The 14065-nt window shown below is 42.0% G+C and overlaps 3 protein-coding genes across 4 annotated transcripts; 2 read left to right on the top strand and 1 right to left on the bottom strand.

Moving 5' to 3' along the window:
• Positions 1 to 743: 743 nt before the first annotated feature.
• On the top strand, positions 744 to 4652 carry LOC117864124 (RNA-binding protein L). The gene is made up of 7 exons (XM_034748137.2): positions 744 to 1168; positions 1788 to 2247; positions 3389 to 3438; positions 3520 to 3650; positions 3728 to 3821; positions 3918 to 4121; positions 4314 to 4652. The coding sequence occupies exons 1-7, from the start codon at positions 824 to 826 to the stop codon at positions 4314 to 4316; spliced, it is 1287 nt and encodes a 428-aa protein (XP_034604028.1). The 5' UTR covers positions 744 to 823; the 3' UTR covers positions 4317 to 4652.
• A 970-nt stretch (positions 4653 to 5622) lies between these two features.
• On the top strand, positions 5623 to 10018 carry LOC117864123 (uncharacterized). The gene is made up of 10 exons (XM_034748136.2): positions 5623 to 5850; positions 6489 to 6610; positions 6688 to 6824; positions 7034 to 7098; positions 7194 to 7411; positions 7613 to 7855; positions 8459 to 8560; positions 8673 to 8723; positions 9255 to 9345; positions 9479 to 10018. The coding sequence occupies exons 1-10, from the start codon at positions 5664 to 5666 to the stop codon at positions 9631 to 9633; spliced, it is 1371 nt and encodes a 456-aa protein (XP_034604027.1). The 5' UTR covers positions 5623 to 5663; the 3' UTR covers positions 9634 to 10018.
• A 434-nt stretch (positions 10019 to 10452) lies between these two features.
• Positions 10453 to 13935, bottom strand: LOC117864125 (uncharacterized). Of its 2 annotated transcripts, none has more exons than XM_034748140.2 (8): positions 13794 to 13935; positions 12165 to 13118; positions 11916 to 11972; positions 11742 to 11795; positions 11614 to 11667; positions 11480 to 11539; positions 11328 to 11399; positions 10453 to 10885 (listed from the first exon to the last, which is right to left on the bottom strand). In XM_034748140.2, exons 2-8 carry the CDS (start codon positions 13087 to 13089, stop codon positions 10833 to 10835), a joined length of 1275 nt encoding a protein of 424 aa, XP_034604031.1. In that variant the 5' UTR covers positions 13090 to 13118; positions 13794 to 13935; the 3' UTR covers positions 10453 to 10832. The 2 variants fall into 2 exon arrangements, with proteins under 2 accessions (XP_034604031.1, XP_034604029.1); XM_034748138.2 differs by having other exon boundaries at positions 11328 to 11408.
• Positions 13936 to 14065: the final 130 nt, after the last annotated feature.

Below are 14065 nucleotides of genomic sequence, written 5' to 3' on the forward strand. Positions count from 1 at the left end.
TTGCTTGACATGCTAGGACATCTCAAGCTCTAACCCTGACTCAAACTGAAGTTAACCCGGCCAAATTTACCATCTCACTGCATGGTCAAGGCTAAAGCCTTCTTAACATGAACAGCGCTGCACTTAAAACATCTTCCTCAGACGCAACTAAAGATCCCCTTCTTTTTTTTCGGGCCATTCACAACACAAGTTTCTTATAATAATAATTGTAATAATAATATATAAATCAAAATCACTGCAACGTCGTGCAGGTTCAGGTCTATTTGCTTGAGCTGCATCTTTTGACCTTTTCTGAAAAGCTACTGGCTTTTTATTTCTAAAAAGCTAACACTAACTTTTAGAAGATATATTTTGCTTTCTGAGCTTAAACTTTTAGAAGATATATTTTGCTTTCTGAGCTCAAAAAGCTACGAAAAGTTCATTAAATTGAGCTTTACAACTTTCCATATAAATTCAGCTTTTCTGAGTTTCCAACTTTTCACAAGCAATTCACTATTTGTTTGAGCTTCTAACTTTTCACGAGAAATTTACGAAATTTACGGTTTGCTTGAACTTCCGATTTTTCGGGCAAAGAAGCTGCCCCGACAAACAGGGCCTCGATCCAGCGTTCCAGCTACTTGACGAAGCAAAGCAGCACTCCACCACTAACAACAAACTGGACCAACACCACCGGACGGCCCACGGCCCAAAGTCTCCGCGTACAGACAAAAACTCAACCCTGAATTCTCCTCTTCTTCATCCCCCGTCTCCTCCTCGTCCGCTGTTCCTCCCCCTCGCTCGCTCGCTCGTCTCGGCTAGGGTTAGGGCCTCTCGCCAAGTCGCCATGATGCAGCAGCCCCCACCGCAGCAGCCGCAGCCCGGCATGGCGCCGCCGCCGCCTCCGCAGGCCGCGGGCGGGCAGCCGCCTCAGTGGGGCGGGATCCCGCCGCCGATGACGCAGCAGTACGGCGCGCCGCCGCCGCAGCAGCCGCCGGCGATGTGGGGACAGCCTCCGCCGCAGGGGCACTACGGGCAGGCGCCGCCCCCGCAGCCGTACTACGCTGCGCCGCCGGCACAAGCTCCGGCTGCCCCCGCGGCGGCGGATGAGGTGAGGACGCTCTGGATCGGGGACCTGCAGTACTGGATGGACGAGAACTACATCTACGGATGCTTCGCCAACACCGGGGAGGTACGTGTTCCGATCTGAATCTGGTTGTGGTCGAGCGTGATGTCGATGCCTGTGCTTTTGGAATTTAGGATGCGCGCTTTGCTGTTGCTAATATGTCTTACAGTAAGGTTGTTTGCTTATGATTTATGAGTGACTTTGTTGTGAATTTCGTATGACTGCTAGCGATGAAGCTCGGTACGAGTTATTTGGTAGGTGTTCTAGATTCTATTGAAATAATCAAAGCTTTGGGCTATTTCATATGTGGTTCTCGAACCGGTAATATTAAATTTGTTTTCTTCAGTTCATTACCATGATCTAGCAAGGATTGCATCCTGTGAAATAACCTAAAACCATTCTTTCTATAGTTGTTTTGTTTGCGCCTATTTATCTTTTGCACACCGCCTTGCTTTCTATAGTTGTTTTGTTTGCGCCTATTTATCTTTTGCGCATTCTAAATAGTAATGTTTAGCAGCCATGTAAATTGCTGTGCAAAACTATTTATATGCGTCAGTTTTAGTTTCCTCATTGGCGTTTATAGTTGTATTGCTCAGATTACAAGAGCTGCAAGGTAGCAATGTTTGTCCATGCATTTATAATTTCCTGACACTTTACTTACATTACATTTGCAACTAATTTGCAGGTTCAATCTGTTAAACTCATCCGTGACAAGAATTCAGGGCAGCTCCAGGGTTATGGCTTTGTTGAATTTACAAGCCGTGCAGCTGCAGAGCGAGTTCTTCAAACATACAATGGACAAATGATGCCCAATGTTGAGTTGACATTCCGGCTGAACTGGGCCAGTGCTGGCGAAAAGCGTGATGATACCCCTGACTATACTATTTTTGTGGGGGATTTGGCTGCAGATGTTACAGATTACTTATTACAAGAGACATTCAGGGTTCATTATCCATCGGTGAAGGGTGCAAAGGTTGTGACTGATAAGTTGACAATGCGTTCGAAGGGTTATGGGTTTGTGAAATTTGGTGATCCAACTGAGCAAGCTCGTGCAATGACTGAAATGAATGGAATGCCTTGTTCGTCCAGGCCTATGCGTATTGGTCCTGCAGCAAGTAGGAAAACAACAGGAGTTCAAGAAAGAGGTAAGCATGGCTAATCTCATGCCCCTTTTGATAGTCACTGTTAGCCTCTACATGTTGCTGATTGGTGCCCTTGAGGATACCTTGTTCTGTTCATGTTTGTCTTTTTTGGTTGTTTTATTACTTTGTGTTCAAATCAAAGATAGGCCTAGGTTTCGACCACTTCTCTTCAAAAAAGTCATTGTTCCCTAGTACAACATTGCCAGTGTGAATTTGGATAATTTAATACACTAGAACGATAGTAGACTCATGGAACTCATGTTATCTGGAAGCAGGATACCAACGGGCTCTATTCATATAGGAGCCTTGGAACTGACCTGAGCTGTGATGCATTTCTTGTTTAATGCGTGGCCTCATTTAGGTCAGTGTAAATCATTTATGTCCTAAATTCAAAGTTGGTTTCCTTCAGTTTTTGGTGCTTTGTCCATTTATTTCCATTGCTATTTTTATTTTATTTCATCTATGTATACATTCAGTGCACATTTTCTTTTCATACACCCATTCTTGATAGGTCCGCAGGAAAATTAGCATGTTGGCTTGCTATTGCATCTTCAGCTAGCGCTGAGGGATTGAATCTCTTTGCCCATTTTGGACTTCTAGGGCTTGAAATACTAGTTGTTTCATTCTTTTCTTACAAGATAGTTCCATGCACACCTTTTGGTGTTAAAATCTTGCTTCTGTTCTTTCACACGTGTTCTGTCAGTACTCGTGGTTTCTTAACTTTTGGGGCTGAGGTTTTAACTGTTATTGTATTCCATATTTCATCACTCAAAACAGCATTTTGTTTTTGGTCCGAGATTGCTTTTATTTTCAAAATAATTTATTATTTCTTAACTTGCAATCATTATCAACATGACTCTGTTGTTTAGTATGCTAAGTGTTGCACCTGTCAAGTTTTTTTACAATGATTCTTTATAACTATATGTGCTCTTGTTTGCTGGGCTAATTTTGTTACTCTCAGTTGCCCTCTGTGATGCTTTCTATTCTTCTTTGTGTGTATGGCATGACATGCATGTATACTTGTTCTCACTGTCTAATGTGTTAACACAACAACTTTAGTGCCATGATAGCATTCATTTATAGCTTTTGATATTCGTATGAATCTTACAATATGTTTCCTTCACTTTTTTGCTTTCATTTACAGTACCAAATTCTCAAGGAGCTCAGTCTGAGAATGATCCTAACAATACCACTGTGCGTTCTTAATTCTTTTTTCTGCAAAGCAGTCATTCGTCTTTCAGTTTTTGGTTAACTTTTATCTGTATTTGTCTTTAGATATTTGTTGGTGGCCTTGACCCCAACGTTACTGAAGATGTCCTGAAACAAGTTTTTGCTCCTTATGGGGAAGTTGTCCATGTTAAGATCCCTGTTGGGAAAAGATGTGGTTTTGTTCAGTTCGTTACCAGGTGACTCTTCTTATTCAGTGTTTCTTTCTTACTCAGCTGTTCCCTTTGCCCTAGTTACTCTGACACTGCATTTTCAGACCTTCTGCCGAGCAAGCGCTGCTGATGCTGCAAGGGACCTTAATTGGTGGGCAAAATGTTAGGCTTTCGTGGGGTCGAAGCCTGTCCAACAAGGTTCATGTCACATTGTATATCAATGTTCTTTCTCAGCATGTTGCAAACTGTAGCTGAAGTGCTAACACCTGTTCTATGTGAAAATTCCCATCCCAGCCTCAGCAGGATTCCAACCAATGGGGTGGGGCTGCTGCTTCTGCTGCTGCCGGTGGTTACTATGGTGGCTATGGACAAGGCTATGAGGCTTATGGTGGTGGGTATGCACAACCTCAGGATCCTAACATGTATGGTTATGGTGCTTATGCTGGTTATCCCAATTACCAACAGCAACCAGCTGCACAGCAGCCACAGCAACAACAGGTGAAGTTCTTAACGTTTAATGCCATTGTGAATTTAATGGTGAAAATTTTATCTCCTCTGATAACAAATGTATGCCATCTTTGATATTATTGGCATGGTGGAAGACTACAACGTGCCAGTATAATGGCCATTGCCGAATGTCCATGACCTTATATTTACTAATCTGACACTGCTTTGTTTTCTTTCTTACAGTGAAGCCTGTTTGCTGGGGCAAGTCATTGGGTTGTCGAGACGTATTAAAGTTATTTCGAGGCGCAGTTATATTGCATTCTAGCTCTTGTCAATAGAGAGATGGTTTCGAAAGGCTCCTGATTTTGATTGCCTCATGGCATGGTTTCTTCTATTTATAATATATTATTATGCACTGTGTTATGGCTTTGAACAAGTGGTGCTCTACTGCGATTGCTATGCTCAGACATGCTTTCTTAGTTTCTCTCCATGTTTCTCCTATCTAGTGGTATTCATATTACTGTGTATTGCTATCTACTGTTATGCTATTTATATGCACTGTACCGTTTGTTTCCCGCTGCATTTTTCCTGTTAATTTATTATTGTGTTAGATTCGTTGTGTCACTGATGGACAGCTGTGTTTTGTTCTCTGATTGCGCACATGGGCATGCACGATCTCAGACAGAATGTGTCGACCATGTCTTGACGCTTCGTTAAATTATACACTTTGCCTCGGTAAAATATTTATGTGCAAGTCATCATGACTGCGGAGAATTATGAGTTACTGTCATGGTCGTGACCGACCATATCTTGCATATCTTGATGCAGGAGTTCTATATGACTAAAGTATGAAACGGGATCATACCATTTTCATGAATCGATCTCCAAATAGTTTATTGGAATTGAAGTCCTTACAAAAGTAGCCTAGCTCGCAAATGTCTTAGTAGGATTGCTACTGCTATTTCTTAAACATAAAAGATCGTAAGATGCAGGAGGGCGTCTTTTTTTTGTATTAAAAACAAACAAACCCATACAAGTGTAGATTTTGTTTACCAGAATCGTATACGGCAGAATCGTGTGGTTTTGCTAACCATGTTCTCATTGCAGTCATTTCATTGTTGCTTGTACCAGGAGCAAATCATTTTCAGTGAACAGTTGCAGTTCTATACGCGTACGGTTAGCTCAATGCTGATGCATACTCTAACAAAATCACTAGCATGATCAGATTAAGCCAACATTTGATTTTATATGAAAATTTTTGCACCCAATGCTTTTCTCAAAGCTTTAACCAACTCGTACGTGAGGTGTCATTTGTTAAATTGATGGCCAAATTTTTACATGCAGTCATGCAGAGAATTTGGGTTAGAAAGGCAAACAGAGCTTTTGTTTTGTTTGTACCAATATTGCCTGCATAATCTCGCCGTCAGGCTTTAAGATTCGCGCGGCGTAAACGAATCATCCCGGACAAAAGGCGCCACCACTTGCGGTGCGTTGCCACCTCCGAACCGAGTCACACGGCCACGCCCCCTTGGTCCTTTCCTCTTGCCTTTTTCGGGTCGGCTCGTCGCCTCCCCCCTTCCCTCCCCTCCCCCCATGGCCCGCCCCAGGAAGGCGAAGCCGCCGCCACCGCCCTCGCCGCCCAAGGCGGCGGTGCCGTCCCTCGCCGAGGCGCTGCTGCTGGCCACGGTCTGCATGGTGGGGCTCCCCGTCGAGGTGCAGGTCCGCGACGGATCCGCCTACGCCGGGGTCCTCCACACCGCCTGCGTCGACGACGGATACGGTGAGCGGCGCATGTACCCCCTTTTGCCCCCTCCCTCCCCTCCTCGTCGAAACTCGCCCGTATGGGGGTCTCGTTGAGCGTGTCCGCGTGGGGTTCGGGGGATCACGGGAATGGCGTCCGGGACGTGATCCAACAGTGGGTGGAGTGGGGCAGTGGATGCTGCCAGGCTAGTTGGTGGCCCCATTTTCCTCTGCATCCGTTTGATCTGCTTGGTGAGCGGGTGATTGTGGTCGCTGGGAGCTCCCGGGATGTTAGTTTTTGTTACGTTGGGATGGATTCGGAGGCGGGTGGCAGAGATCGCTGGGTTTGGTTCCTCTTGTGATGCTGCTATGCATGTTTTCTTCGTCAGCGGCCAAGATCTCATCGTTTCGTCAGCACTGATTTTGTGTTATCATGGAACCGCAGCATGATCGGACTCAAGGATAGATTATAGGGATGACCTATTTGGTGTTTCCAAGATCGTTGGAGCGGTCCTAGTTTCTATGTTGCAAGTAGAGTATGACAAATTTCCGGTCATCATCTATTCCTTGTTTGTCCTATACCTTTTGTATTGTGAGTTGAACTGCCACATATTCAAAAATGAAAGCTTAATTTTCTGTTGGGAAACAACATTGCATTTATGGTTCTATATTGAATAGGTGTTGTGCTAAAGAAAGCAAAGAAGATAGCAAATGGGAAGGGAGATGCTAATCTGTTGCTGGGAGCATTTGTGGATACTCTTGTTGTTCATCCAGATGACCTTGTTCAAGTGATTGCAAAGGTAGGTTTATTACAGTGGTATGTTACGAGGCATTGTCTATTCACTGGAATTCATGGCATTCGTTCTTTTTTCCCCAGGGTCTCACACTACCCATTAAAGGTGTTGGTACAACTCCTGATTGCGATGCGGTGGCTGCCAGTGGATCCTTGAAGCCACAAACTTCACATGCAAACGACCCGAAAATGGCTAAAACTGAAAATTTATCTCCAGTAGAGTATGTTCTCAATTCAAGCTGCATACGGTTTCGTTTTGTTTCATATTTACCACATTTGGATTGTATTATGCATCTTGGCCTAAATGTAAATGACAGTATATTTTTTTCTCATGCTGATTCAAAAAGTAGATATCAAGCCATCTATTTAACTTGATTAAATTCTTCCTCCTTTTCATCATTGAACTCAATTAATACTATTTCTGTCGCAGGCAAGTTGAGAAATGCACCACAGTTGGTAAGGGGAAAGATAACTCTGTAAAGAAAAGTGGTCCAGGTATGAGCCTCTTTTGTTTCTTCTAGTACTGAGTAACTGAGATAGTATTTCTTACCAGTTATCTTCCTTTGCATTAAACCTGCTCAATTTCTCAGTTAGTGGTACCGCTACAAGTGTTAGCTCTTCAACCGGACATGTGGGGCCATATTTCTCCATGAATGGGGTTTCTGAGTCAACAACTATGGGGCCTAAAGTTGATGTTGTTGCAAGTTCAGTTATAGCTGCGCCCATGGTGGCTTCAGATGTTAAAGCCTCTCAACTAGCCAATAATTTGGCTACCAATATTGTCACATCAAGCAAAACCACTGCTAAGGTGAGCTCCTTTAATGTTGGATTGTGACAGACGGACAGTTCTATAGTGGTCTGACTTCTGACCTATAAAGTAATGCTTGCTGATTTTATCTTCTGTTTTGACCATCCCTATAGTCTCTAACTGTACTGTTTTATTGATTATGCCAATCGTTTTATGAATGTCTGTTTTCTGTATTAATAGAGAAATGGTACATTATTTCAGGAATTTAAACTCAATCCTTGTGCAAAGGTCTTCTCTCCATCTTTTGCAAGTTCTAGACAAGTACTTGCAGCTACGCCCCCCGTTAACTCAAACTACATCTCACACTCCACCCCTGAAGTACCAATGGGCATTCCTGTATATGAGCCAAAATCTGTGCCAGGAGTTTCATCTCTATCCAACAAGATTCATTGTAGTAACCTGTCTCCTGCAAACTATGCTTTTTCACCTCAATATGTTCAGTCAGTAAGTACTTCGATTTATTCTTACATGCTTTTGCTTGTTTCTGTAGTTTTGCCTTTCATTGGATATACTATCATATTCTCTTGAATGATAAAAGGGGAAATAATGTAACATGTGAACTTGAACATGCCTCCCTGAGCGCAAGTTGATAGTTTGCTACATACGCGTTACTCCATTATTATTTGAGCTCCTGCATTTAGTTTGTGGTTGAGCTAGCAAGCCATTGCTATCTGTTGCCTATCTAATATAATTTTTCTGCTGGGTTAAATGAATAAATTGAACTTGTAAACTGATTGTTCACACCAACCTTCAGCTTATCAGCTTTAGTTTCATTACAATGCACACATCTTTTTCCTCCAAACTGAAAACACTAGCTCGCATCTAAATGTATTTTTGGGACTGAAAGGCTTCAATGTTGATGTAAATGTATTTTTGATGTTTGAAGGCTTCTTTTAACATCTTTTATGTCCTGTTATTGCACTTGTGCAAGCACACGCAAATACACCTAAATTTGGTCTTGCTTGCTGCCTAGCTTTACTGTGAATGTTTGATTCTGACATTATTATGCTTCTGAATTCTGATGCTGCTTAACTTTTTGCATCATAGATCATGGGGCATAATGGATCCAGGATGGATCCAGCTAGAGCTGGCACACCATATCATCCAATACCGATGGGAGGAACCTACACTAGCCCTAGTCCTCAGCCTGTAAGTCTGCATATACTTTTAGTGAAATTGTTCATCTATTTTTTATTTTTCGTGTAAAGTTATGTTCACGTGTCTCCGAAAATACAAATTAATTTTATGTGATGAATGATAGGTGATGACTGGGAAGTACAGTCCTGTTGTTTATGTTCACCCAATTTCTCAGGTGAGTGATTCACAATTGGTAATTGTGCTAAGTCTTAATAAAGTGGATAGCATCAAGAATAGGAGGACGATGCAAAGAGTTGTTTAACTATATTTATGTGACTTGTGAAACAGTCCCCATCCCTTAGAGATGCATATGCCTTATGTATTGCTTTATCAGCAGAATAGGCAGGAATTATCCAAACCTTACTTGATAACTTGATTTTCTGTCTACTGAAACCTAGACCTTGGGTAAAGTATTTTAGCTTTACACTCCAACAACTGTGATTGTTCTTCACATGCAAAGGATCTTTGCTGCCAATCCTGATGTTGTACAGATTGCTGTTTTACACATCAAATTCGTTAGTTAACTGGAATGCTTTTTTTTGGTTGGAATGGTTCTTTTCCATTAAGTTTGATCAGTTAACCTGTTTAATCTTTTCATTAACTCTGCAAGTAACCAACCATGCCCAGTTGAAATGATATGTACTGTATATATAAATTGACAACTTTCACTTCCTCCTGGCTCATTTATTCTTGGTTCCCATTGAAGGATGCAATGCATGGAACATCCGTTAGTTCCCAAGGATGGCCTCACCCTGTGCTGTTGAATTCATATCAAGCTAGCATGCAGAAGTTCCAAGGTAACACACCCAAAGTCATGGTTGAGGCTACTGTAGAAATGATATTCCGATGTTTAACGTCAGTTTCTTTTTCTTGATTGGAAGATATGTATTTTAACTGACCATGGAAGTACCTGCAAAATCTTTTCTCCAGGCAATGCGCCAGTGTATTTGGCTCCTCCAGTCATGGCAACTGGGAATCTGCCATTGGTGGTACCAAGCCCTGCACCACTTGTGCAGCCATTCCAGGCCATTCATCCCATCATGGTTCCTGCTGCAAGCAGCATGGTCCCAGGCAAATACATGTAAACTTGCAATACCAATGTGACATCTCCTTTTGTTAGAAGAATCCTGGTTTACCCCTTTGGTTTGGGGTATATGTCTGAAAGGACTCGCGATTTTGCCTAGCCTCTTGATTCACCTGTCAGTTGCTGGTCTGTGTCCGTATTTTAGTTGGAAGGGCTTTGCAACTTTTGCCATTCTTCATACTTGGGTGTGGGTTTCTGAAATATTCTTTTTAGGTGGGTTCCATGGGTGAGTAATATGAAATAGAGAGAAGATTGCAGCAATTCTTTGTTTTGTCTTAGCAATACCTTTTCTTATTCCATGAGCACTATGTACAATGTGACATTGTGAAATATTAAGATAGTGAAGGCCTTATTTTCACAAGGCTAATGTAGATTCATCTTGCTAAGTGTAACTGATTCTGATCGACATTTGTATTGATACCAGCATCACTCGTTATTTGTTGGAGGGGCTTTGCAAATTTGCGAGTGCCCGTGCTAAGCCTATATAATGTTTTCTTGCAAAGCTTTCCTGGGTCCAAGATATGGCAATAACTCTGATCATCTTGTATGAGGTTCGATCTGCCGGACAGCAGTAGCAACAACAGCAAGGCAACGATACAGTTAAAAGAATTCTGCAAGTAAACTTAGTTATGCTCAATTTAAAGGGGCACAATTTGTTGTAAGTACTCCCTCCGTTTTAAATTATAGATCGTTTTGGTTTTTCTAAACAAAGGGTATATCTAAGTGCATAATAAAGTTTATGAATCTTAAAAAGCTAAAATGACTTATAATTTGGAACAGAGGGAGTATTTTGAGGAAATTAGGTAATAGCAGACGAGAGTGGCACTTTCCAATTGTCTTTATAATCAGTATTCCTGATGCCTGAGGATAATGCTTAAATGTCATAAGCCATGATACAAGATAATGTGTACATTAAAAAACTGAAGATTCTGACGTTTAACTTTCCTAAATATGCTAAGTCTATCGAGGATTTTTTTCCTAATAGCAACTCTATTGAATATTTTCTTTGGTTTGCATCTCTACTCAATCTCTCACCTATAACTGGAGAGCAACAAAACTAAATTGTAATAGGAGTCTACACCTAAAGCATTGAGCCATTCGCTAAAACTTCAGCTCCCCACCCCCATTGAGATTCCAGACTGCAAGCTTCCACCAAACAACAGGAACTGTGTTGCATTTCTTGAATCTTCATCTCTGCTTTCAGTTGCTGTCAACCTTCATTTCGTGTTCATCATGCGCGGGGTGAACGTCATCTGTAATTACAAATTTAAACACCACAATAGTTTATTAACTCTTGCAGTAAAAAACTTGACAAGAATTCCAGGTAATGTAACCACCTAGGGGTTACATATTTATATGCTGCATTGCCTGTACTTAAGCTTCAGCCATAGGCACGGCTCCTCCAAGGATAAGTTATGGGCTAATTACGCATGGCAGACAACAAATTGCTACACAGGTACATGCTATTATAACAAATTAAGCATGCGCTTAGTACTGTCCAAGAAAATGTAGGGTGATAACTAGACATCTTGGATATTTTCAATGAAATATTAGTTTCCTACATGCAGTAGGATTTTTTTAGTTTGCACAGATAAAAGGGTATAATCAAATGATTACAGTTCTCTTTGACCTGGATTCAGCTGTCATTGAAGATGCCACTAGAAACATTCGAAGGAAAGGTGAACTAGTTTTTACCTGAGGTGCCTGACTTTAAGCCATCAACTCCTTTCAGGACAACGGTCTCTGTCTTCAGCTGCTCAGATTGTTCTGTAATGTCTAAATATTCACACCCAGAGTATAAGATCATGGCCAGTTAAGATGCAGGAAATTTTGGGATCATATATCACCTGATGGCTCCTTAGAACTCTGCTGCTCACTATTTGCATAATCTGGCTGATCTGCGGTGCCTGAAAAAAATCCTCCACTTAATGGTCACTTTCAGTAAAAAAATGTGAATGAGGAGTATAAGATTATATTGTACCTGATGTTATCTTGATCTCATCAGTCATTCTTACATCAACATTCCGAGTTTGGCCTGCCAGGAGAAAGAACACATAAACTACATGTCGTATGCCAGCTATATTTCAAGCATATAATTCTAGATCTTACCAGAAGATTCCTTAACCACATCAGTTACTTGAACATTAAGCAGTTGCCTTTCCTCTATAGCAACCAAAAAAAGGAAAAGAAATGAGGCTACATTAGTTGAAATCTCTTTCAAAGTTCAAACCGGAGGTAATGTTGATTTCAATTTAAAAAATGTATAAAAAAACTACATTTGACCTGGAGAATCCTTGACTGCTATGTCCACAAGAGCAGTGTTTGGTTTATCAACTATCACTACAAAAGGAAAAAAATTACAACCATTAATGTGGTTGTGAGATTGTAAAATCAGACGGGAAATGCAGTTTCCTGGCAATCATGTATAAACAGGGTTGAAAAGTTTCTAAACTTGTCCCTGTTACAAAACAGTTTGATATTTCAAGTCAATGATCTGAAACTCAGCAGGACACCGAATCCAGCAAAGCATACCTGATGAATCCTTAGTTTCATTTGAAGATTCAGAATCTTTCTGAAACTCATTTACAGACTTCTTTCCAGCAAGTTCATTTTCCACTTGTTTGCATGGTACCAATACAGGACGAGCGGATTTAATTGGCACCGCAGCAACTGATGATTGTGGGATCACAAGTTCAGTATCATGCTTGGCCAAAGTTCTCATTTCAGGATTACTGGGTGAAATTGATACAGGAATTGCTGCTAAAACAGCAGAACCGATGTACGGCCTTGGAGGAAGAGGGGCAGTGTGCTTAGCAATAATTTTCTCAGCAGGCCGCCTCATTTGCAGAGGCTTTGCAAGTGTAACATCCTCCAAGTGGATTGGCACAGGAGGAGCTACTTGCATGTGGATTGCTGATGCTCGCTTTCGAACCTGACTTGGTCGAAGCATGGGGAGCTCTGGGGCAAGGTCATCCTTAGGTGTTATTTGGCGGAGATTATTTTCATCTGGAACCCAACCTTTGAGCACCTGATTGTCCTTCACTTTTACCGTAATGAGGGAAAATCCAGGAATTTTCTTTGTCAGCTTGCCAACAAAATGCTTGCCAAGAACATCATCCTTGCCTGAATTATCTTGCAGAGCACTGCTATGATAGGATGCTTGGTTGTCAGAATTCTTCATCTTGTTAGCAGAATTCCTAGGTCGACCGGACCGATTACCATGAACACGGTCACCTGATGTAAGGCTGGACTGCAGCCCATCCTGTCGAATACTCAAGCCATCTTGTGTGCAACGAAGAGGTGGGACGCTCTGAATGGGTTGTGCCTTTTGTGGTACATCATATACAGGGTACTCGTATTTCCTTGGGCGACCACGTTTGCGCTTTGCACCAGAAGTTGATGACTGCTCCATGGACAGAGCTTCATTAGGTACATCTTTGTTCCCTTCTGATGCCATCTTTACTGGTTTTGTTCAACCAGCTGAATCTGAAAACGATAAGAATAACTTATTGGTCTCAATTGCATTTGTTTTTTTTCACCTTTTTCTCTTCTAAACATGAAAAGTGGTGCCGTGCAAGAAACACCCTAAAAAATGAGAAGGATGGCAAAACATGATGATAAATTACTAGAATACACATGGTTCATCAGTTGAAAACTATAAATCTACTTTTCGGTACACTGTATTCCTTAGAATCCAAAGAAGGCAGTTCTTCTAGAGCCATTTTCAGATGCTACATGGCACAGTCTGCAACCAAACAATGTAAAATGTGCCTTGACAAAGCGGCCAAGACAGTCATATCCAATGTTTTTACATAATAGATTTCTTAGTCCATTCGTAAAGAATAAATTTCTTAGCCTATTGCTAAAGGATTATCGAGGATTGGAAGCAAAGAGATTTGCATATTTTCTGGTTCTGAATGTTGTGCAGCACCATCTTGCAGCGTGAAACGTGAAGGTTAATGACAACCTATAGGGACGGAATCAACATGTGCTTTATCAGTTATAATCCATCATCACACTGTAAAAAGAAAAATCGCAATGACTCGGCGTAATCGGAGCATCCATCGCACAGGGAGATTTCAATTTGATGGCTCACGCCAAATAAAATACCCCGCAGTCCGAAGAAAATAGCGATCAATCCATGAGCTAGGGCTTCCATACCTGACGGAATCGATTGGCGGCTGCGCGCCGAGGGAGAAGGACAGGCGCAGCCGCGGTGGATTGGATCGGACCTCGTTGGGCGTGTTCGGATGGCGCAAGGAGAGGCCACGAAATTGGGGAACGGTGGAAGTGGAACAGGGAGCTCGGCGTGCCCCGGGACGAACGCCTCCCCTGGGCCCTGGCGGAGCCGGCACGGTCAGATCGCAGCCGTTTATATCCGATCAGACCATCAGAAAAGATCGTGGCACGCCAAGTTTTGGGCTGAAAGCATG

The sequence above is a fragment of the Setaria viridis genome, chromosome 7 (genome assembly GCF_005286985.2).
Source record: "Setaria viridis chromosome 7, Setaria_viridis_v4.0, whole genome shotgun sequence".
NCBI lineage: Eukaryota > Viridiplantae > Streptophyta > Magnoliopsida > Poales > Poaceae > Setaria > Setaria viridis.